The sequence below is a fragment of the Dendrobates tinctorius genome, unplaced genomic scaffold, assembly GCF_039654945.1.
Source record: "Dendrobates tinctorius isolate UK_male_01 unplaced genomic scaffold, ASM3965494v1 ptg000013l, whole genome shotgun sequence".
NCBI lineage: Eukaryota > Metazoa > Chordata > Amphibia > Anura > Dendrobatidae > Dendrobates > Dendrobates tinctorius.
Genome location: NW_027361681.1, coordinates 12,071,594 through 12,097,181, shown reverse-complemented (window position 1 = coordinate 12,097,181; position 25,588 = coordinate 12,071,594). Strand labels below are relative to the sequence as shown.

At 43.7% G+C, this 25,588-nt stretch overlaps 2 protein-coding genes across 2 annotated transcripts in view; both read left to right on the top strand.

Annotated features, from left to right (window-relative positions):
• Positions 1 to 1,711: 1,711 nt before the first annotated feature.
• On the top strand, positions 1,712 to 3,334 carry B3GALT9 (beta-1,3-galactosyltransferase 9). Its single transcript, XM_073559276.1, has one exon. The coding sequence runs from the start codon at positions 2,152 to 2,154 to the stop codon at positions 3,145 to 3,147; it is 996 nt and encodes a 331-aa protein (XP_073415377.1). The 5' UTR covers positions 1,712 to 2,151; the 3' UTR covers positions 3,148 to 3,334.
• Positions 3,335 to 5,395: 2,061 nt separating this feature from the next.
• Positions 5,396 to 25,588, top strand: part of LOC141069480 (uncharacterized) — a 51,569-nt gene continuing 31,376 nt past the window's right edge. The window contains exon 1 of the mRNA XM_073559063.1: positions 5,396 to 5,539. The gene's annotated coding sequence lies outside the window, so the exon portion shown is untranslated. The remainder of the gene's footprint in view (positions 5,540 to 25,588) is intronic.

Here is a 25,588-nt window from a genome sequence, read left to right as displayed (position 1 = left end):
GCAGTGCAAGAGCCCTCTAAAATGACCTAGAGCAGGCCATTAACATGTGTCTGGTCAAACTGTCCGAAACAGACTCCATGAGTGTGGTATGAGGACCTGACATCCACAAGTGGTTATAGTGATTACAGCCCAACACCATGCAGGTGCATTGGCAGTTGCCTGAGAACACCAAGATTGGTAAATTCGACTGCCTGTGCTCTTTATGGTTGAGAGCAGGTTCACACTGAGCACATGTGACAGAGTCTGGAGCCACTGTGGAGAATGTTCTGCTGCCTGCAACATCCTCCAGCATGACTGGTTTGGCAGTGGGTCAAAGGCCGCACAACCCTATGTGCTAGCCAGAAGTACAGGGATGAGAGCCTCAGACTAGTGATGAGCAAGTATACTCGTTGCTCAGGTAGTCTCTCAGTATTTGGAAGTGCTCGCAGATTTAGTTTCTGTCACCGCAGGCGGCTACTTGGCAGCCTGAATACATGTGGAGATTGCCTGTTTGTTATGGAATTCCTACATGTGTTCAGGCTGTCAAAAGTAGCTGCAAATTATGCAGCTGCGGCAATAGAAACTAAATCTCTGAGCACTTCCAAATACTTGATCACCTGAGCATGCTCGCTCATCACTACCTCAGACCCATTGTGAGACGATAAGCAGGTGCATTGAGCCTTGGGTTTCTTCTGATGCCTGACAATGCTAGTACTTATGTGGCTGACGTGTGTCATCAGTTCCTACATGAGGAAGGCATTGATACTATGGGCTGGCCTGTCCATTCGCAAGACCTGAATCCAGTTGAGCACATCTGGGACATCATGTCTCGTATCATCCATCAATGCCACGTTGCACCAGTCTGTCCAGTAGTTGACTGATGCTTTAATTCAAGTCTGGGAGAAGATCCCTCAGGAGAACATCATCACTTCATCGAGAGCATACCCATGCTTTATGGGGAGGTCATATAGGCACGTAGAGGCCACACACACACTACTTAGCATCATTTCCTTGTCTTGAGGCATTTCCACTGAAGTTAGATCAGCCTGTAATTTGATTTTTCACTTTGATTTTGAGTATCATTCCAAATCCAGACATCCATGGGATATTCTTTTTGATTTACATTGATCATTTTTATGTTTTATTGTTCTCAATGCATTCCACTATGTAATGAATAAATACAGTATATGCAACTGAATTATTTCATTCATTAATTTCTTTAGGATGTAGTATTTTAGTGTTCCCTGTGAAACACACAAACCCACACACTCCTGGCTTGTGGAGTTTTATCACATACTCAGACCATCCAGGCTGTTTCACATCCATCGGCTCCTGTCCCAGTGTCTGGTTACTGCTGTTAGGTCAGGTGCAGACGGATCAGGTTCTGCAGTAACTTTACCATGTGAGCAGCGGAAAAGACAAATTCACCCAAAGGAAATAAGAGTGAAGGAGGCGGCAGCGCAAGGAGCAGTTGTGTCACCAGCACTATGCAGGTGAGCTCCCATCTTCCTAGTCACTGGCCTCGCCCACTGCAAGTATACCCCCCTCCTTACATGACTTCACTCTCTTCAAGTGTCCCCTCATCCCGCCTCACTCTCTGCAGGTGTTTCTCCTGCTCACACGGCCATTCCCCCTTGCAGGTGTTTCTCCTTTCCCTAACTCGTCTACAGGTGTCCGCCCTCTGCAGGTGTCTCCGCTCCTTGCCCCGGCCTCGTTCGCTTCAGCTGTCTCTGCTTCTCCCCCAGCCTTGCTCTCTGCAGGAGCCCCCTCACCTGGCCTCTTTCTATGCAGGTGTACCCTTACCTGCTGCCCTCTCCTCACTATCTAAAGGTGTCCGCTCCCCCTCACCTGACCTCACTTTCAGAGGGTAGCCACTTCACACAGCCTAAATCTCTGCTGGTGTTCTGCCGCTGCTCTGTTTGCCTCATCACCAGACCTCATTCTCTCCATGTCCCCCTCACTGCCCTCTTGTTATCTTACCTCAATTTCTGAAGAATCCCTGTGCTATTCCCATTTGTAACTCCTGGCATCGCTCCACCTCAGATCATCCATAGTTGTCTTATTCTCACACTACCTTCATCTTCACAGGTGTCCCTCTGCCGGCTTCGCACCCATCAGTACTGCTTCATCCTCCTCGTCCTCTTCCACGCGCTGCTGTTTGGTGCGGATTTGATGGAGGAATACTTACTTCGCTTAGCCCCAATCACTTACAAGGATGGAAAGTTCATGGCGCTCCAGGACCAAGCACTGAGACTAAATCTGAGTCTGCAGAGTGAGAACATTTCCAGGTCCTATGTCATCAGCTGCTCAAGGCGCTGCACGGATCAGAATGTCTTCCTGCTCATGGTCATCTTCAGTTCACCCGAAAACAGGATGAGACGGGAAAGAATCCGACAGACCTGGGGGAAGGCAACATCGCTGCGGGGTCTCCGGGTAACGCAGATCTTTATGCTAGGTAGGCCGCAGATACAGGCCACTCAGTACGGCCTCCTAAATGAATCTCATCTCCACCAGGACTTGGTGCAAGGGACTTTCCTGGATCCTTCCAATAACACTCTGAAGGCAGCGATGATGATGGAGTGGGTTGTGACCTTCTGCCCCAACGCCAGGTTCATCCTCAAAGCCGATGACTATATGTTTGTCAATGTTGAGAGCCTGAGTAGTTATCTACTGAGTCTGGAGATCCGCACCAATGACATATATACGGGAAGAGTTATACACCATGCCCGGCCAGACAGAGACCCTCACAGTCTAAGCTTCGTCCCTCTGACATCTTACTCCGAGACCTTCTATCCCGACTACTGCAGCGGCTCGGCCATGGTCATCTCCCAGGGGGTCACTAGGAAGATGTACCTGGTGTCCGCCCGAGTGACAGTGGCCGTGCCCTCTGAGGTCTTCATCGGTCTCTGTGCCCAGCAGGCCGGAGCCCTCCCGCTCCATAGCTCCCGGTTTTCTGGGCCTCTGCACATTCGATATAACCGATGCTGTTATAGGATCATCTTCTCATCGTCCGGGATCGGAAACAACGAGATGTCTGAAGTGTGGACCGATTTGAGTGAGGGCCATGGCTGCTCCAAGCTGGAGACGTACTACGGCCTGGTGGTCTGCAGGGTCTGGTCCTACCTGGACAGAATCAAGTATCGCAACTCTGAGAATGGCAGAATTTGATCTAGAGCTTGCAGCCCCCCACACGAGGTGTGATAAAGTGGTGGAGCCGCACTGTGGACAATGGAGAAATTATGTGTGCTCGATACCAGCTGGTGTGGCTCCTAAAAGATCTCCACTAGTGATGAGCGAGTATACTCGTTGCTCGGGTGTCCTCCAGGTATTTTGACGTGCTCGGAGATTTAGTTTTCGTCGTCTCAGCAGCATGATTTGTGGCTGCTGGCCGGCCTGAATACATGTGGAGATTCCCTAACAAACAGGCATTCCTCACATGTATTCAGCCTGTCCAGCAGCCACAAATCATGCAGCTGAGACGAAAACTCAATCTCCGAGCACGCCAAAATACTTGGAGGACAACCGAGTAACGAGTATACTCGCTCATCACTAATCTCCACTCATCTACTGCTCAGGGCGCCCCGCATCACATCCAGAGCTGCAATTCATCACCTCTCCGATTGCATTCAGAGTTGCAACTCATCACATTTTATACTCCATTCACAACCAGAGCTGCAATCATATCTGACACTACACTAAAGATAAGGCATAATGTAACTGCTTTAGTACAACAAAAGAAAGATGTCCTGCCTGTCCCTGGGTGCGGTGGATATTTTGGGTACAGGTTGGCACTCTCTGTGTTCTGGTGCGAGGTAAATGTGATAATTGGGGCAATCATTATTTATAATGCCGGGGCAGCTTCATTCCCCAGAATAAGTAATTAATGGTGGAGTCTCCCAGGATGAGATCATGAACCGGCAGATAAGCATCAACTATACACATGAATTATAGAGCTGTATCACTATACTGTGCGGCGCTGGTGACTGCCTCATCCTCAAAGATTTCACTCTTTTTAGTACAATTTGTTGTCATAATATCAGGCCATGGAAAAGAGTGATCTATAATAAATACCGTCATATCTCATATTAAACTCTTCACGATGTAACAGCAGGTTAGTGTATACAGCTTTGGAGATGACGGGAGGATAAGAAATGATGTAATAGCAGATTATTGCCTGGAGCTCTGAAGGATAAGATAATTGTTGCAATACAACAAAAGAAAGATTTACATAATTAGTTTTAGATGGAGATTTGGTGTTCTCTATGTGAGTTTCTATAGTATACCGCTATACACTACTCATGTTGATGTCAATAAATAAATGCTGAGCTGATAATTTGACAATAAAACTCATCTGAAGGCACAGGGGGTGTACATAATGGAGGGATCTAGGAAAAGTGGCAATCTAAGTGAATACAGTTATATTTACCAAATGTAATGCTTCCAAAAATATAACTACTATAATACAGCCACTGTGTACAAGAATATAACTACTAAAATCCTGCTCCTGTATACAAGAATATAACTACTATAATACTGCTCCTATGTACAAGAATATAACTACTATAATACTGCCCCTATGTACAAGAATATAGCTACTATAATACTGTCCCCTATGTACAAGAATATAACTACTATAATACTGCCCCTATGTACAAGAATATAACTACTATAATACTGCTCCAATGTACAAGAATATAACTACTATAATACTGCCCCTATGTACAAGAACATAACTACTATAATACTGCCCCTATGTACAAGAACATAACTACTATAATACTGCCCCTATGTACAAGAACATAACTACTATAATACTGCTCCTATGTACAAGAATATAACTACTATAATACTGGCCCTATGTACAAGAATATAACTACTATAATACTGCTCCCAATGTACAAGAATATATCTACTATAATACTGCCCACTATGTACAAGAATAAAGCTAATATAATACTGTTCCTATGTTCAAGAATATAACTACTAAAATACTGTCCCCTATGTACAGCAACAAACGAAAATGTAACTAGTATAACACTGCCCCTATGTACAAGAATATAAGTACTATAATACTGCCCCATGTACAAGAATATAACTACTATAATACTGCCCCCTATGTACAAGAATATAACTATTATAGTACTGCTCCCTATATATAAAAATATAGCTACTGTAATACTGCCCCTTATATATAAGAACTACTATATCTCCCATATGTACAAAAATATAACTACGATAATACTGCTCCTATATACAAGAATATAACTATTATAACCATGCAAAGAGAAAAGGTCGCACTCATCGAGACGGAAGTTTCACTGGTTTATTGACATATCATGAACATGTCAAGTCGGGGGAGTGACATAAGGAGTGCACTCCTTATGTCACTCCCCCGACTTGACATGTTCATGATATGTCAATAAACCAGTGAAACTTCCGTCTCGATGAGTGCGACCTTTTCTCTTTGCATGGATTCCCAGGATTGACTGTTTCCAGGTCTGGCACCCGAGATTCCCAGCTGTTGGGCTTCTGCATGCCGCACATCATTTGAAGATACACGGTAACAGCGGTGCCGTCCGCTTTTTATCTTGAGTTTTGTGGTAACTATTATAACAATGCACGAGAATATAAATAATAAAACACTGTCCCTATGTACAAGAATATAACTAGTATAATACTGCAACAATGTACAAGAATATAACTACTATAATACTGTCCCCTATATACAAGAATATAACTAGAATAATACTGCAACAATGTACAAGAATAACTACTATGTTACTGCACCAATGTACAAGAATATGAATATTGCTCCATACATAACAAGAATATCACTATTACAATACAGCCCCTATGTACAAGAATATAACTATTATAATACTACCCTAATGTACAAGAAATAACTACTATAACTGCCCCCTATGTACAAGAAATAACTACTATAATACTGCCCTAATGTACAAGAATATAACTACTATAATACGGCCCCCTATGTACAAGAATATAACTACTATAATACGGCCCCCTATGTACAAGAAAATAACTACTATAATACTGCTCCTGTGTACAAGAATATAACTACTATAATACTGCTCCTTTATACAATATAACTACTATAATACTTCCCCTATGTACAAGAATATAACTACTATAATACTGCTGCCATGTACAAGAATATAACTACTATAATACTGCCACCTATGTACAAGAATATAACTACTATAATACTGCCCCCTATGTACAAGAATATAACTACTATAATACGGCCCCCTATGTGTACAAGAATATAAATACTATAATATTGCACCAATGTACAAAATATAACTAATAGAATACTGCCCCTATATACAATATAACTATTATAATACTGTTCCCTATAAACAAGAATATAACTACTATAATACTGACAGTATGTACAAAAAATAACTATTATAATAATGCTTCCTATGTACAAGAATATAACTATGATAATACTGCCCCCTGTGTACAGGAATATAACTACTATATTCCGGCCCTTAGGTACAAGAATATAGCTACTGCTCTCATGTACAAGAATATATCTATTATAATACTGCCCCTGTGTACAAGAATATATCTATTATAATACTGTCCCCTACGTACAAGAATATAACTACTGCCTCTACATACAAGAATAGATCTATTGTAACACTGTCCCCATGTACAAGAATATAACTGCTACAATACTGCTCCTATATATAAGACATAATTGCTATAATACTGTCACGACTCTGTTGCCAGGTGTCCTGAGACCCAGGGGGCTCCTTCCTTGTTCCTAATGCTAGGGGCGCCCTAGGTCTCCTTGTTCCCCAGGTTACTTCTGATGGTAAAGATGCCAGGACCACATACCTTGCCTTAGCTCCTGAATCCGCACTCATTCTGTGCCCTTCCCCACCCAGGGAAGAGGGGAGTACTAGTTTATCACAGTACACCAACCAGACTAACAAACCAAAGCAGGAGAACAAAGGAAATTATCACACACTCAAAACCTAGCAATAGTCACACATAAACCCACCAACCGCCTTCTCCTTTAAAACAACCACCTCCGGCCATGCAGCATAAGCTAGCTCTGACAATATGTTCTAGCCAATACTCCGTTTCTATAGGAGATGTGAGTAGCCTACAATGCACAGCTGAGAGCCTTAGCTCCAGAAGCTCTCAACAGAACAGATTAACCCCTGCACTGCCAAAACTTACAACATTTAACCTCTTCAAGACCCTGCCCTTTTTCGTGTTTGAATTTCTCTTTTTGCACCCCTTCTTCCGAGAGCCATAACTTTTTTTTTTTTTTTTTCCATCAATATGGCCATGTTAGGGCTTGCTTTTTGCGGGACAAGTTGTACTTTTGAACACCACCATTGGTTTTACCATATCCTGTATACAAAAATGGGGAAAAAATGCCAAGTTCAGTGAAATTGCAAAAAAAAAGTGCAATTCCACAACTTTTTTTGGATTTTTTTTTTACCACGTTCACCAAATGCTAAAACTGACCTGCTATTATGATTTTCCAGGTCACTACAAGTTCATAGACACCAAACATGTCTAGGTTCTTTTTATTTAGGTGGTAAAAAAAAAATCAAAAGTTTGTTAAAAAAAAATAAAAATTGCGCCACTTTCCGATACCCGTAGCGTTTCAATTTTTCATGATCTCGGGTTGGGTGAGGGCTTATTTTTTGCAAGCTGAGCTGATGTTTTTATTGATACCATTTTGGTGCAGATATGATCTTTTGATCGCCCTTTATTGCATTTTAATGCAATGTTGCGGCGACCAAAAAAATATAATTCTGACGTTTTGACTTTTTTTCTCACTATGCCATTTTGCGATCAAGTTAATCCTTTTCTTTATTGATAGATCTGGGGATTCTGAACACGGCGATACCAAATATGTGTATGTTTTTTATATTTTTATTGTCTTATTTTCAAGGGGCGAAAGGGGGTGATTTGAACTTTTATAATTTTGTATATTTTTATTTTTTTTATATTTTTTAATTTTTTTTAACTTGCTTTTTAGCATGCTTCAATAGTCTTCCTGGGAGACTAGAAGCTGCCATAGCCCGATCGGCTCTGCTACATACAGGCAATGATCACCTCGCCTCTATGTAGTATATTTACTCACTTGCTATGAGCGCCGACCACTGGTGAACCGCGATTACGTGACGGGGGCCACCGGAGCGTGGATTTCAGTCCCGATGGCCGGAAGCGTGCGTTAAATGCCGCTGTCAATACTATACTAGTATGGCGGAGGTCATAAAGGGGTTAATATGAAGGTGAAGTGTTCTAATCTGTGCAGGAGTAGGAGAAATCTGACACTGTGCACTCCTTGCTCCTCTCTGTCACACACACACACACACACACACACACACACACACACACACGAGGGACCTCGGGAACCTCAGAACCAGGTTTATCAGGATGCGCCATGTGAAAAGATCAGCTTGGCCGCATAGACGTCAGGATATCCATATCCTCTCTTCATGGCCGTATCCCTTCCAGTGTACCAGATACTGAAGTGACCGACAAACTAAGCGGGAATCAACGATCTTTGCTATTTGAAATTCCAAATTACCATCCATAATGACAGTGAAGATGGCAGTAGTGGTGAAGGTACAGAGGACGCAATGTATTTTTTGAGTAGAGATTGATGAAACACATTAAGGATCCTAAATGTGAGCAGCAAAGCAAGGCGGAATGCTATGAGATTGACGAAGGCAACAATCTTATGATGACCGGTGAACCTGGTACCCAGTTTCCAAGAGGAAACCTTCAACTACATGTTACTTGAACACAATCACACCAAGTCACCAACACACAGGTCTGGACCCACCAAACGTCTCCTAATAGCCACACGCTTATACTTGGACTCCATCTTCCTCAAATTATCAATAACCCCCTGCCACACAGACGTATTTGATGATGAAAATCGCTTTTCAGGTATTCAAGTAGAACGATTCCTATTAAATGAGCTGAACTGAGGATGAAACCCGTATGTCCTGAAAATCGGGGACTCATGACAATTATTTACCGCAAATTCAGCTATAGGTTAGTAGGTAACCCAATCCTCCTGGTTCTCAGACACAAAACACCTAAGATAAAACGTTATAAAGAGAAAGCCCTTGGTTTGATGCCAAATTAAATTTGTCACAAACGGGATAGAGAGACATCTAAACGTGTCCCATTTGTATCGACTTTTTGCCCAATAAGTAGTAGAAATGGGGGGATTTTAAATAAACACTGGAACCTCTTACAAAGGGGTTTACCACAGATTAGTGAGTTTGCCAGTAGACCAATTCTCTCTTATAGACGGGGCTACAATCTGAAGGACAAGCTTGTAAAAGGTGATGTGGGCTCTGCCAAAATCTCAATACAAAAATGTTGTGTCCATCAAAATTTGGTAATTTCCCATGTTTGGGATGTGCGAGCTGTGGGAACATGATTAAAGGTGATAGCTTTAATCATCCACAAACGGGTAAAAAGTTCCTCATAAAAGAAAGATATACATGTTCTTCAAGTTTTGTTATCTGTTTGATCACTTGCCCGTGTGGGCTCATGTATGTAGGTGAGACGACCATGGAGATTAGAGCGCGAATTAGCAAGCATAAAAGCACTATTAGGACCAAACTTCTAGATTTACCAGTGCCAAAGCATTTTTTTGATTGCAATCTCTCTGTCAACCAATTGCGATTTAGAGTCATTGATGGAGTCCCTATTTTGAGACGGGGCGGTGATAGGGTCAAATTATTGAAAAGGAAAGAATTAAGATGGATTTCCACATTAGACACATTGCAGCCGAAGGGCTTGAATGTGGATTGTAATCTACATATTTGTACTGGTTGAATCCCCCCCTCTATGTGCAATAGCATTCTCTGTTAATGTCAATTGTATATATCAATGCTTTTATCAAGTTTTAATTTTTCTATTTTTTTTTTGTGTTACAGGTGGCATTTGGGAACGACTGGAGGACATGGGGACTGGATAGTCCTGAACTAATTTTTTTTTTTGTTTTTTTTGTGATGTTCGATCCCCGTGCCCTCTTTTCTTCCTCATATGCTACTATTGTATTATTGTTATGCAATAAAGATTGTAATGTAGTTCTAACGGGATGGTGGTCCTATATTGCTATATAACAATTGGTTTATTTTTAATCACAATATGGTACGGATATTGCTGCCTGGTTAATGCCATGGATTTGGTAGTAATAGACCTAGGACTCTGGTTTAGTGAGGTTTGCTGGCGTCCTGTCAGTGGCGGTGGGTTTGTTTACATGACTTGTCATGTGACGGCCCCTATGATCTGACAAGCGCTTGCGGCCTGATGTACATGAGTCTTTGGTCTGGCTCATGTTGAGATGATGGGGTCTTGTGCGTGTGCACGGTCACGGGTGGATGGAGCGGGGCGGACTCTTGTTGATTGCGTCCTGTCTGGGACACCGCGCATGCGTGGTGCCTCTGATGTGGTTGCATCGCGAGATTTCGCCCTTGGTTCAGTTCTGTCTGCGGCTGCGGCATTGCACGCCATCCAGGAGCTGGTGCTATAGTTAATGGAGGCAGTGTTCCTGTTCCCTGCCACATGTGTGAGTATCTGCTATAGGCTGCCTGTTTGGCGCCAACGCCTAGAGGCGCTTTCATTGCTTGAGGAGAGCAGATATGTATGCTGCAAGGAGATTGGTGTTTTATCACCATAGTGACCGCTATGCTGTATGGTGATTGGGGGATCATTTCTTGAACACTGTTTACTAAGATATTGTACTACTGTCTGTGATAATTTTGAAACTTCCATGTCTGTGAAATGTATATTGTATTTTGCACTGATGGTTTCATTCACCTGAGGTATTATATGATGTGATTTATATATATATTGACCAAGGGGCGTTTACCTGAAAGGTGATTGGTTTGTCCACACCATATAAGGTTGCTCCAGGTGTTATTTGATGTACTTGAAAAAGACCATGCTGTGGTCGAAACGTTGTACTGATGGCAGAATAAAGCAATTGAATTTTTCACCTGGATCGGATGCTGCTCCTCCTTCATGTTTCTTGTGAGCTATTGATCCTGTTGGGTCCCGGGATTTTTGGAGCGTGCCATTCCATTTACCTATCTGTGTGCTGTTGGCTGCATCTACGTGTTACAAAACACCTAAGATAAGTCTCAGAATTCTGGCAAACCCATTCAGTTTGCCCATGAGACTTTGGGTGAAATGCTAAAGAGTATGAGAGGTGGATCCCCAAAAAAGTGTAAAATTCTCTCCAAAATTTGGAAATAAACTGTACCCCCCAGTCAGAAACAGTATCGGTAGGGATCCTGTAACAACCCTGCCGGCATCACTGCATGGCCTCCTATCCCCCACTCATCAACTTACTGCTCCAGGCCATACTGTGTTCTGTCTTCTGCCAGCTCCATGCTGTGTCTCTTGCTTCCTGCTCTCTGCATGCTTCCTGGCTGTGTGCATAGGGGGGGCGGCGCCGGCACTTCTCTGTAGGCTTGACTCCTAGTCCTGTATCTGTGCCTGTCTGCTCTGCCCTCCAGGAGGCAGAATATCCTGGCCTCTGTGTCTTTGTTCTAGCCTTGTCTTGTACCTGTCTTGCCGCCCTCCAGGAGGCAGAATATCCTCGTCCCTGTGCAATTGCTCCTTGCCTTTTCTTGTACCTGTCCTCTCCGTCCACCAGGAGGCAGAATATCCTGGTCCCTGTGTCTTTGTACCTTGTCTTGTACTGTTACCTTTCTGAACTCAGCTCTACCTCTGTCTCTTGGTCTCCTTGTCTGTGGCTCCTTTCCCTGCTGTGTCTATCCTTGGTATCCTCTTTCCTCTTCGTCTGCTTGTGCTCCGCACCCTTGCGGCTCTGCCGGTGCTCCGCATTCTTGCGGTTCTGCTTTGTTATGCTTCTGCTGCTGCAGAACCTCTTGCTGCTAACTGCAGCTCCTCTCAGCAGCCTTGCAGTTCTTCTCCAGTGTGAACAGGTCCAAACCTGTTCCTTCATACCCATCTATATTTCCATCCTTCCCTTACCAGTACCTGCTCCTCCTGTGTGAACAGGTCTCTACCTATTCCATACTCCGCTCCTTCCTGTTTGTGTCCCTGTGTCTTCCCAGTCAGCCGTGCTCGCCTGCCAGAGTACCAGCCGTGCTCACCTGCCTGTCTGTCAGTTGCATCTGTCCTAGCATTCTGTTCCCCAGTGGGATCAGCAGCCACAGCCAGACACCACCCTGGAGTGGCACCTGGCAGCTACCTGCCGCACAAGCCTGACCTCACTATCAGAGGCTCCAGTGAAGACCAAGGTAGCTTTACATTTAGTTATGCCCCTTCCAGGGTAGTCTGGTTTGTGGCACAGTGGGTCCACAACCCCCTCGCTCGCGCCAATCTGCCAAGGCGCGAGCGTGACAGATCCCATATAATGTTACTATCTCACTGATGAAAATTTGCGCCAGCGTCTTGGCGCTATGCAAAGTGGGAAGCGCAATAAAATGTAGCATCTTATTGAATCTGTCCACCACCACCAAAATTACAGTATTACCTGCCAACATAGCTAGATCAGTGATAAAAATCGACCGATAAATGAGTTCAAGGTCTACTGGGAAGCACCAATGGTTGGAGAGACCCAGATGGACGAGTGTGAGATATTTCAAAATGAGCAAACACACTGCAAGCAGCCACATACTCCCAGACATCCTGATGTACCCCTGACCACCAAAAACGCTGAGTAAGAAGATCATTGGTGGCTTTATTACCATGATGTCCTGCCAAGACTGAATCATGATGTTCACCAAGAACTCCCAGAAGGAGATTTACAGGTACAAACAGTTTACCTAAGGGACAGGCAGCAGGGGCGTCAGCCTGAGCCTCACCAACCTCTTTTTCAAGATCAGAGCATATAGACGCAATAACCATCCCTTTTCATAGCATAGGAACCAGTTCACAATTATCTCTACTCCCAGGAAAACGAGATAAGGCATCCACCTTAATGTTCTTGTTCCTCGGCCTATATGTAACAAAAAAGTTAAACCTGATGAAGAACAATGCCCATCTTGCCGGTCGAGGCGTTAGATGTTTTGCAGACTCTAGGTATACGAGATTCTTATGATCCGTGATTACCGTAACTGGAAGAACTGCCCTCTCCAGAAAATGACACACTCTTCACTGACCAACTTGATTGCCAAGTGTTCCCTGTTACCAATATCATAATTTCTCACCGCAGGTTACGTTTTGTTTTTTTTTGTTTTTTTTTAGAAAAGTATGCACATGGACGCCATTTACCAGCAGACGCACCCAGCGACAATACAGCCCCCACTTCAGATGCATCAACTTCTATAGTAAAAGGGTAAGTGACATCAGGCTGTATGAGAATCGGCGCAGATGCAAAACACGAATTCAAGGTATCATATGCCTCCCTGGCTGGACTGAACCACTTGGAAAAGTCTGTCCCTTTCCTGGTCATATCAGTCAGATGTTTGGACACCACTGAAAAGATTTTGATGAACTTACGGTAGTAGTTGGCGAAATCCAAAAACCTTTGTAACGCCTTCAAATCCTCATGACGATCACAATACAATACCGCCCGGACTTTCGCAGGATCCATGCGAAAACTGATTGACGATAACACATATCCTAAAAAAAGGATCTCCTCAACTGAGAACATACATTTCTCTGGTTGACAATAATTTATTGTCTCTGAGTATCTGTAAGGCCTGCCTGACATGTACCCGATGTGACTCAAGGTCAGGTGAATAAATTATGTCATCGAGATAGGTAGATTTATTGCAATCTACCAGGTAACTAAAGATGTCATTTACCAAGTGCTGAAAGGCGGCAGGAGCATTAGTCAACCCAAATGTCATCACAAGGTTCTCATAGTGTCCCTCAGGTGTATTGAAAGTGGTTTTCCACTCATCCGCCTCTTTAATCTGAATGAGATTATAAGCCCCCCTGAGATCCAGTTTAGAAAAACATTTTGCTCCTACAATCTAAAGAAGTACGGGATGAGAGGGAGCAGATACGAAACCCGGACCGTGAGCTGATTGAATTCGCGGAAATCTAGGCAGGGGTGTAACCCCCCATCTTTCTTCTTTGCAAAGAAAAACCCTGCAGCAATGCGGGATGAGGATGGTCTGATATGACCCTTTGCCAAACTTTTCATGATATAGTCCTTCATTGCCTGTCTCTTTGGACCAGAGATATTATTGTTGAATCTATTTTTATTGAAAAAAAAAAACAAGTAGACAAGGAAAAACATACAAGATAGCAAAGGTTATACACCAAACTGTACAATATCACAGTATAGATAATCTCGTATAGAGTCAGCATATCTCCTGTGCTTCTCGGTAGAGTGAGTGTTGGTTTATATACAAATAACACAACCATTTACAAGACTCAGACCGAGTAGCTAGTATTATAGATTGGTCAACTCAATTATATAAACATTCATTATACATTCCTTGCTTATATGCATTAAAGCAGACTGAAGAGTTGTCTTCCTCTCCTACTATCTTTCGATACATTAGTAATATAGATGAGCAGGTGCAATAAACAATAATTGCAAACATTCAAAACGCTCTCTTTATATGCATCAGCAGAGGTGTATTTCAGGAAAAGAAGAAAAAGGAATACAAGAAAGGAAGGGGAAAAGAAAGAAAGGGAAAAAAGGGGGGGAGAGAGGGAAGGGGGAAAAAAGAAAAACGGGCACTAGACCCCCGAGCCAGCCCCTAAGAGGCCTCCTCAACCAGCTGAGACAGTCCAGTAGTTTCCTTGAATAATATCCAAGGGTGCCACACACGGATCAAACGAGTGTTGTCTCCTGCCATTTCAGCCAACAATTCCTCCATGCGGAAGATATCTGCGAATTCCGACACCCATTACACCATTGTTGGCGGTATTGTTGTGCGCCAATGGCGTGGAATTACCATACGTGCCGCGGTCATACAGAACCTAAGAAGGCTCCGTTTCTGAGTGGATATGGGACCTGGAAGAATCGAAAGGATGGCAATTTGTGGGGAGGTGGGAACATAATCTCCAGAGATTCTATGGTAAGCCAAGAACACCCTCTTCCAGAAGGATTGTATAGCAGGGCACTGCCACCAAATATGAAATAATGTGCCTCTCTCGGTTCCACACCGCCAACATGTATCATCTACTGATGGAAAAATAGACTTTAGTCTAACGGGGGATAGATAGCATCTGGTCAATATCCTGACATTTTTCTCCTGTGCGCCCCCAGCCGGGGACATTTTGTGTGTGAAAATGTAAGCTTTGTCAAGGTCCTCAGCAGAGAATTTACATCCCATCTCCTCTTCCCATGCCCGGATGTAACTCGGGATCATTTCCGAGCGCCCATCGTGGAATTCTTTGTATAAAAGAGAAATCAGATGAGAGGGAGAGTCCTGCTGCTGTAATAAATTTTCCAGTCTTGTCATGGGGGGGCGAGAAGTGTGGTCAACCATATGACCCCGAATAAACGACCTCAAGAGCCTCCCAGTGGGAAACTGTTCTTGCAGGGCCTCCAAAAATGGGATATCTCCTCCCACCAGTTCCTGTCCCAAGCGTAAGTCAGAACTGATATGCCAACCCAAAAATTGATCCCTGAACCGACCAGGAGGAATATCTGGGTTACCAAAAATTGGTGTCAACGGATTCAGGACACTAATCAACGTCTTTTTAATTTTAATACGATTCCAGAGTCATAATGTCTCACGTACCAGAAAGCCCGTGGATCCTTCAGAGTCGTTTGCAGTAAGGTCATAGCATCGAATCCAAGGAAGATGTCGTAAAGGAGTGTTGAAGGATGTCTGTTCCAATTGAACCCATTGTTTGGAATGATGGCCAAATTGCCAGTCAAATAGACGTGTTAGTAAGGAGGCTCTATGGTAAAGCTCCAGGTCAGGAAGGCCCGCACCGCCTTTGGACTTCGGGGTAGTCAGAATGGAGTACTTTAAACGGGGTTTGGAAGTCTGCCAAATAAATCGAGTTAGGGCAGATCTGATGGTCTGGAAGAATGCCTTCGGCGGTACAATCGGGACCGCCTGAAACAGGTATAAAAACCTGGGAAGAACGTCCATCTTAAAGGAGTTCATCCTTCCAAACCACAAGATATTCTTACGGGATCAGAAATATTATATAGTCTGCTCTTTGGCAGCTTGGCCCCAGGGACAAGATTTACGGCGCAGTCATAACGACAATGGGAATTTAGTTCTAGGCACCCAGGCTCTGAAAACACATCCCCAAAGTCCGATGGGTATTTAGACACAGACTGTGTATGCACCCTTGCAAGCAGGGTGCCCAAGCAGTGTCTGACAATACTCACTCTACTTTACCACCTCCCAAGTCTGCCAATCTACCATAGGGTTGTGCAGAGTGAGCTAAGGAAGTCCAAAAACCACAGGAGGGGGCAGACCCTTTAGCACATAACAGTCAATAATGTCTGAGTGCATGGCCCCTACCTGAAGATGAACAGATTGAATAAAATATCCATCTCAAGGGTGCAGAATCAATGGCGATTATGGTTATAGGTCTGGACAGTGTATGTGGTTTGAGGCCCTTGACCTGGACGAACCTAGCGTCAATCAAGTTAAACCCTGCCCCACTGTCCAGAAATGCAGAAATAAACACCTTATTTTTGACCAGATGGATTTCAGCAGGCAGAAAAAATTGTGTCCTACCTACCAAGGAGATACATTCACCTGGGTTGCTAACCTCCCAGCAACACGGGCTCTTTAGTTTTCTGGCGGCTGTTTACAGTGAGATAGGGAAGGACACGTGCCCACAAAATGGCCCTTTCTACCACAGCATAGATACACTCCCTTTGCACCAAACAGGCTGCATTCCAGAACGAGTTGCCCCACGCAACTGTATGGGTTCCTCAAATGACTCAGACGAGGTTTCCCTTGTACCCATACCTCTCCCACATTGGTGTGTTACTTAATGTCTCTGGCGAAGACGGCAATCCACCCGGATAGCCAGAGACATAGCCGCCTCAAGAGAAACTGGAGTATGTTGTGAACACTTTTGACCTGGCTTCTGAGTTTGGGCTCCCTCTGGTAGTTGTTGCTGGTAATGGAGCTGGTCTGGCTGACAGAAGTCAATCACCTGAGGAGGATGATTGGAAGTCAGGTGTTAGGCTATGTGCACACGTTGCGGATTCCGCTGCGGGTTTTTCCACGCGGAAACGCAGGTAAAACCGCAGGTAAAGTGACCTGGGTTTTGGTCTGAGGTTTTGCCCTGCGGTTTCACACCTCTACTATGTTAAATGTGTGAAACCGCTGCGGAAACCACCCGAACAATTGACATGCTGCAGAAAAAACCGCAGCGTGAGCACAGCGTTTTTGAAAACCCATAGGCTTTCATTGTACTGTACCATGTCAGCGGAACTGCTGCGTTTCCGCAGGGCCAAAACTGCTGCGGAAAGGCAGCAGAATCCGCAACGTGTGCACATAGCCTTACAGACTGGAGAAATTTAAATGAGCAACTTTCCCTCAGTGGTTGCCGGTGATTTGGTTTTCTTCCTGAGCATTTTGGATGTTTGCTTGTCTCCTGCTTTGTCCTGCATCTTTCAGATAAGTTATTTGTCTGCTTGAATCTTTTTGCACTTGATCCATTTTTTGAATTCCTCTGATTTCTGCTTTGTTGGTGTGAGTTCAGCCTTGTTCCCTGCTGGGACCTGTGCTGGGCTCTGTTCCATATGCCACAGCTCATGTCAGTCTTTTCAGTATTTCTGTTATAGCAGTATCTTTTGTTTTGCGTCCAGTTCACACCAGAGTTCTGATTTAGTGGGGGACAGGTCATGTGGCCTCAGTATTTTTGCATATCAGACGTGTTGGATTTTTTCTTAGGGTTTTTTGCGTGATTGCAGACAGTATCCTTTCCTGTCCTATCTAGACAGTTTGGGCGCCATCATTTGCTTACTCTATTTTCTGCCTGTGTTTTGTGCCTCATCTTGTCTCACTGGCAATATACAGTATGTTCAGGGGCTATCTATTCCATTGGGGTTCTACTCCGGGGCAGTTTAGCTTTTCCTTTTCTCTCTTTAGGCTTAGTTAATTCTTTGGCTGTGCTGAGGCGTCTAGGGCATCGTAGGTACGTCCCACAGCTAATTCTAGTTGTGTTGTCAGTTTAGGGGTCTGCAATCCACTAAGTTACCAACCTCTCTGGTTATCTGGTTGCCTAGTCTATTCCCCTGCTATCCTCCTCGGTTACCTAGTCATAACAGGAGTCTCATAGAGGAGCATCCTTCACCCATACTGATAGCCCTTCGCAGAACTGGCTAGGGAGCGTTGGGTCATTCCACTTACTCTCAGTGGACCACCATCGAAACTCGGAGCAATACTCCTCCTCCAGCCAGTCTCCCTTCTGAAGCTGACATAGTGTGGACTCAGCCAGTGAGATGTGGTCGGCATGTCGTACATATGAGCCAGATCCAGAGTGTTATTCATAAACCTATTTAGTGGTGTAGCAATATTGATGCTGTGCTGTCCCCCCTCTTTCGGGCACTCTTTTAATTTTAATGTTATTGTGGAGGACAGGATCTGTTCCTCCCATGTCACCAATGTGACGTAACTACACAGGCACAGCTCTCCGGCGCCCCCTTTGTCTCTCAGGTCAGTAAGGGAACTGCACCTAGAGCAAATGGCCGCTGGGGAGGATGTCCTGTTAGGCCTCTTTCACACTTCCGTTTTTGACAATCAGTCAAGATCCGCCGATTTGGGAAAAAAACGGATCCGCCATTTTTCTTTGCGGATCCGTTTTTTTTCCCCATTGACTTTCATTATTGGCGGATCTTGACGGATTGCATGCGTTGCATCCGTTTTTGTGCGGATCCGCCAAAATGTTGCTGTCCGTCAACATCCTCAAAGACTTCCAAACGGAGCTTGCAACGTTTTTTTGCCCAGCGGATCCTCCAGACACTGATTTAACCCGAAATTCTATCTGGCTGCTGGACAAAAAAAAAAATTATCATTCTCTCTCTCTCGGCTGCGATTCCTTTAACATTCTTCATTTGGCGGATCCGTAAAAAAAAAACGGACGGGTGGCATCCATTGTCATCACTACTAAAACGGATCCGCTATCCATCCTTTTGGCGGATTTTAACTGACACAAAAAACTGAAGTGTGAAAGAAGCCTTACCCGCTGGGTATTCTAAGATTCGTAATCAGAGTAAAAGCATCAGCCCAAGATTAATTTTATGCTTTAATTGCCTTAAGGGCGCACTAGATAATTACAGAAATATACAGTAAGCTATACAATGGAATTACAGTGGATTTGCAGTCAGAGTAAAATATAACAATAAGGGTAGAAGACTTAGAGATATTAAGCTGGAGGTCAATTTACTAGATTGTTTGTTGCATGTGGATGTCGGGAGCTCTGCAGTCCACAGGTACAAGAATCTTAGTTGCCAGACAGACTCCAAAGCGTGGGCCGCTGCTCCCCTTGGCAGATCTGTCCCCAGTTACTTCTTAGATTATCATCATCTGGTTCTTCTGTGAGAGTGTCTCTGCCATGTGCTGCTGTTCTTAAGCATGCTGGGTCCCTCCCCCTGTGTCAGAGGGTGGGCTAATAATCTCCACCCTTTAGCTCCCTGCAGAACTTATTCCCAATATCTAAGAAAGGGGGTAACTTTCTACAGCATGATCGGATCAGGACACAAGAGGTACCAGTGAATGCGGTTTGTTTTGCCTGTCGTGTGGAGAGCAAACACGGCCCCATTGGGTCACTGTGGAGGGACAATCTCTATATCTCAGGTCCCAGAGCCCTCACTGACTCAGGAGTCGCACTGCCAGATGCGCGATTTCCTCAGGGTCACGCGGATATTTTTTATGAGTCTATAACTCGAAAGGTGTGCTCATAATCCATGATCCTAGGATGGAGCCGGAGAGGCTGGGAGAGACAATGGATGTGTATTTCTGTGTCTAGCTGACAGGTATATTCTAATTGAGGCCCCCAGGCACCTTCCTGCCCCATGCTGATGTGGCTCCTACTCAAGCTTTGAAGTTCTGCTTTGGCCTTATCTCATTATCATACTTAAAGACCTTGCTATTCAACATTGGAGCTCTAAATCCTGTTTTCTTCAATATGCTTACAGGTGCTGGGGGGTAGGAGCAGTTAACTCCTTCATCACAGTTATTATTTAACTTTATTTTTCAATAAAAAGTGGATTTTATTTGTATCTTATGGCTCTCTTCTTTATTCTGGATATGGATTTTGGATCTAGAATACGTGTTCATATTCTTGTTTGAAGTGGCATTCACATTATAATTGGACAATTTTTTGATAATATATTACTCCTCACACCAGTCCAGCACACAGCAGCATATGCTGAGCTCAGGAAAAAAAAACAGCTAGCAGTGTGGTCAAGGATAGCTATTACTGCTATATGAACTCAAAAAGTTATCACTGTGTGATAGTGTGGGTGGGGTATCATTCTGTCTATGTTCACATTTTTACTGATTTTAGGAGTGTTGTCTTGTTGCTCTGTATCATTCTGTGTATTCCCTGTCTTGTCTAGAGTCTTAATTACCTTAAAAAAGGTTGTATAATAGAATTAGTTCAGCTGCCATCTACAGCCTGAATGTGTCCATGCCTCTTGATGAACCTGCTGACATTTCCCCTGCTGGAGCCCATGGAAGTCAACTGGGTTTCCTCATTGCCACTATTTCATATGGGCCTTCCAGCCTTCCCCATAATTTCCAATTGGCAACCGTGTCATTCATTCCTTTTCGTACAACCCCAGTGAACAAAGACTTTCCCGCTGTCCCAGCCAATTAGGTTTTGGTTAATGAAACAAGTACTCTAATAGATCTATCCCCAAATTTGTCAAGTTATCTAATATATAAAGCTCAAAGTGTGTATGGTGTGTGTGTGTGTGCATCCGCACCGTCGCAGCTACAGCCACAAAATTTGGCACAGTCACACGTCTGGACCCCGAGAGCATCCTAAGCTATGCTGTGAGGCGAAATTTTAACCCCGCGCGTTCCAATTCACCAAACAATTTTGCCCCTATCTACATACTGGGGAAAAAATGTGCGCGCGTCAAGCCCCGCCCCTCAGTGATGTCATAATGCCCCTATTTGCATACTGGGGAAGCAGTGTGTGCGTATCAAGCCCCGCCCCTCATTATGATGTCACAATGGTTGCCATGGCGACACTGATGTCATCAAAGGTTGCAAGCCCTGCCGCCGTTCATTATGATGTCATAATGGTTGACTATGGGGCACTGGACTATGGGATGGAGGATATGTATATGGGCACGGGACTATGGGATGGAGGATGTGTGATGGGTATATGGGCACTGGACTATGGGATAGAGGATATGTTTGATGGGTATATGGGCACGGGACTATGGGATGGCGGATATGTATATGGGCATGGGACTATGGGATGGAGGATGTGTGATGGGTATATGGGCACAGGACTATGGGATGGAGGATATGTATGACGGGTATATGGGCATGGGACTATGGGATGGCGGATATGTATATGGGCACGGGACTATGGGATGGAGGATGTGTGATGGGTACTGGACTATGGGATGGAGGATATGTATGACGGGTATATGGGCACGGGACTATGAGATGGCGGATGTGTACGATGGGTATATGGGCACGGGACTATGGGATGGAGGATATGTATGATGGGTATATGGGCACTCGACTATGGGATGGCGAATATGTATGATGGGTATATGGGCATGGAACTATGGGATGGAGAATATGTATGATGGGTATATGGGCATGGGACTATGAGATGGAGAATATGTATGATGGGTATATGGGCACGGGACTATCGGATGGAGGATATGTATGATGGGTATATGGCAGGGCATGGGACTATGAGGTGAAGGATGTGTGATGGGTATATGGGCACTCGACTATGGGATGGCGAATATGTATAATGGGTATATGGGCATGGAACTATGGGATGGAGAATATGTATGATGGGTATATGGGCATGGGACTATGGGATGGAGAATATGTATGATGGGTATATGGGCATGGGACTATGGGATAGAGGATGTGTGATGGGTATATGGGCACTCGACTATGGGATGGAGGATATGTATGATGGGTATATGGGCATGGGCCTATGGGATCGTGGATATGTATGATGGGTATATGGGCACGGGACTATGGGATGGAGGATAATTATAATTTTCTATAACTAACCACAGTTAGTTACTATGCTCGGGCAGCGCCGGGCTCTTCAGCTAGTCCTCAATAAAAGTGTATTTTGAGTTTATGTAAAGTATTAGTAGCCAGAGGAACAACAAAGTTAGGATTTACTTGGGGTTTGAACATCTGGCATTTTGCACTATCAATGCAGTGGTGACTTGGAAATGCCGACTGCATCGCTCTGCAAAGTGCCAATCACTTACCAAAACAAAAGATGACAACATAGTCCAAGAACCAACAGAAACATTGTCATAACTCCTGCCCTCAAAAAGCAGAAGCAAAATGAGAGGAGCAGTAAGTGCTACTGCTCGCAACGTGATGGGAAAGGTGTTTGGTAATGATGTATCGGCCCATATGCCGAGACCATCTCTTACGAGAAGCCTTGCCCGTCATAGAACAGAGGGTAATTTGCCTAACTCAAAAACTATACTTTCCCGGAATATAAAAATGTATAGTAAACGGACACTTCATGATTCAGGAAAGGAAGATGGAAACAGAATTCTGATTTTAGGCGATGATCTTATGCTTGAAAAGAACAAAGATCCCACCATCACTGGCTATGGAACCTTTGATAAAGTGCCCAATGTGTTTTACAAATCGTACACTTGGCATGCCAAGGTGGGTAACTCATATCCGCCATGTTTGTACATTTTACTACAAAGGATATGAACACGTATAAATGAACGTTTGAAATAATTAAGCTATTGATTCCAAATCTAGCACCTCCAAAGGCTCTAGTCGATTTTGAGGAGGCTTGTATGGCTGCAGTAAGGATTGCCTTTCCACATGCTGAGGTCAAAGAGTGTTATTTTCATCTGTGTCAGAGTCTCATCAGAAAAAAAAAAACATGTTGGTTTGAAGACCGAATATGAATCTAATATCAACATTAGGGCACGTTCACACAAGCCTTTTTATCACTGCAGCAAAACCTGATCTCTTGGCAGGAAAGGTTTTACTTGCGTATTTTTGCTGCGGTTTCGGCATGCTAGATTTGTCTCTTGTGCATGCAGATAATGTTTAGTGTTAGAAAAAAAAATCCTATTCCATAGAATCAGATTTTGGCATAAAAAAGAAAAAAAAAAAAAAAAAAAAATCAGTAAAAACGAATAAGTGCGTTTTTGCTGCATTTTTTTCACCACCCATTCATTTCAATGGGTGAAAAATGCTGACAAAATGCTGAAAGTGACAAAATCCTGATGACAAAGAAAAAAAACAATGTACGTGAGATTTCTGAAGTCTTACACTTTGCTCGTACTGTCAAACGCAGCTGAAAATTTGCATTAAAAAAAAAAGCTGCAAAAATGTCTAGTGTGAACTTAGCCTAAAAAGACACTGAAGTCTCTTGCTGCATTAGCCTTTGTGCCAATTGAAGATGTGAGATGTGTTTTTGATAAGCGTGTTCCCACAGCCCAGGATGAAGAATGCTATAATGAGGTGCTCACATACAGGTTTTCTACATACATTGAGGGTGCAACTGGTAGAGATCCTCAATTTCCTATAAGAATATAGAATCACTATGATGCAGCCCTGGAACAGTCACTAAAAACGATAAACTGCTGTGAGGGATTTCACAATGCACTTCATTCCCTGACCCACCACAGCCATCCCGTGTGGTCTCTCTTTTATGGATCACAGGGGGTCCTGGCTCCCCAGAATTTAACCCTTGCTAATTTATAGGCCTTGAGATAAGAAAGGAAGCATGAGGCATGGAGTCACACGGCTGCCACATCTGTACAGGACTATCACCAGGTGAAAGATAAACAAAGGGGGTTTCCCACAAACAATGTTGATTTTAATCAATAGATCTTGGAATAATAATGATTTCCACAATTGGATGTGTTTATATAAAATGTTCCTGTGCTGAGATAATCTTATAGATGTGTCCCTGCTGTGTACTGTGTGATGGCTGTGTCTGACCGTGCAGGAACATGGTCTGATCATACTACAGCTCCTGGGCAGGGGAGGAAGCAAAAAAGAGTATACAGACATTACAGTACGGGATGGCAAATGATTCTTTCAGGTAAAATATTTTTTAAAAACAGGCAGGGAAATGTTTTACCTCACAAATCAGCTGCCTGCATTCCCGCACTGTAATGCTTGTATACTCTCTTGCTTTCCCCCCTGCCCAGGAGCTGTAGTGTAATCACACCAAGCCCCCATACAGCTAATCAGAGGAGAAAAAAAAAAAAAGTTATAGCTCTCAGAATAAAGCGATGCAAAAATAATTATTTTTTCTATTAAACAGTTTTTATTGCGTAAAAGCACCAATACATAAAAAAGTTATGTGCCAGAAAATGGTACCAATAAAAACGTCAACTCATCTCGCAAAAAAAACAAGCTGTCACAAGACAGAAATATGGAAAATTATAGCGCTCAAAATATGTTGATGCAAAAACTTGTTTTTGTTAAGTGTTTGACAACAGCTAAACATAAAAAAAAATATATAAATCTGGTATCAATGTAACCGAACCGACCTGAAGAATAAAGTAGTGTAATCACTGATACTATACAAGGAATGGCATAATAAAATAAAACTAATTCTTCACCTGCTTTAGATTTGTTCATTCTGCCTCCCAAAGATTACAGTAAGGCTCGGCTTACATTTAAAACAAAAATCCATAAGGAGAAAAAATGCAGCACTCTTCAACTCCGTTAAAAAACCAAAGTCCTTTATTGGATCAGTTGGACAAGCTTAACATAGTGCTAGGTACACGAACAAAATGCAGAGAAAGAACAAGACTACAACTGTTTCGCGTTATACTGTACATGCTTCAACAGGTCCAGAGTGCTGCATTTTTTCTCCTTCTGGATTTTTGTTTTGATACTACATGTGGTTTCATGCAAGCACCAGAGCAACTGGTTTGAAAATCACCCAGACGTCTGGAATTCAGATATCTATATCTCCACCAGTGAGAAGAACCTGCAGTGCTTAGTGCCGTTTTGCTGTTTCTTATTGTATGCTGTCGGCTTACATTTATCCTGCACTTTGCGCTGAGCATTTACATTGGGTTTTCCATGTAAATCTCTGAAATATATAATTCAGACGGAACCCCCAGAGGAAGATTCACTATAATGAGGCAGATGAAGGCATTGTGGACACCGTCTGGCCTATGATCCGGCGGTGTGTCACAGGTGTGTCAGATGCTAGACAGTCGCACTGCATCTGGCTGTAGAAGGTCTCTGTGTTTGGCATTGCAGACACCTTCTTAATCCTTCTGACTTTTGGACCCAGTGGCAACCTCCCTCCTGCTCTAATTGACACACCTGGACCTGGTTGTTTATAGACTGAAGCAGGGAGTTGAAGATGATAATCACATTTTCCCCTTGTGAAAGCTTCATGCTTTAGTAATTGGCTTACTTCCTCTCTGGTGCTATTGGAGGACATTTGGTGTTCTCTCTGGAGTCTGCTCAAGTTAAGTTTCTTCCCCTTGTTTGTCTCCCTTCTT

Excerpts from the sequence above, each read along its gene's own strand:
- B3GALT9 (XM_073559276.1), top strand. The coding sequence starts at position 2,152 with ATGGAGGAATACTTACTTCGCTTAGCCCCAATCACTTACAAGGATGGA.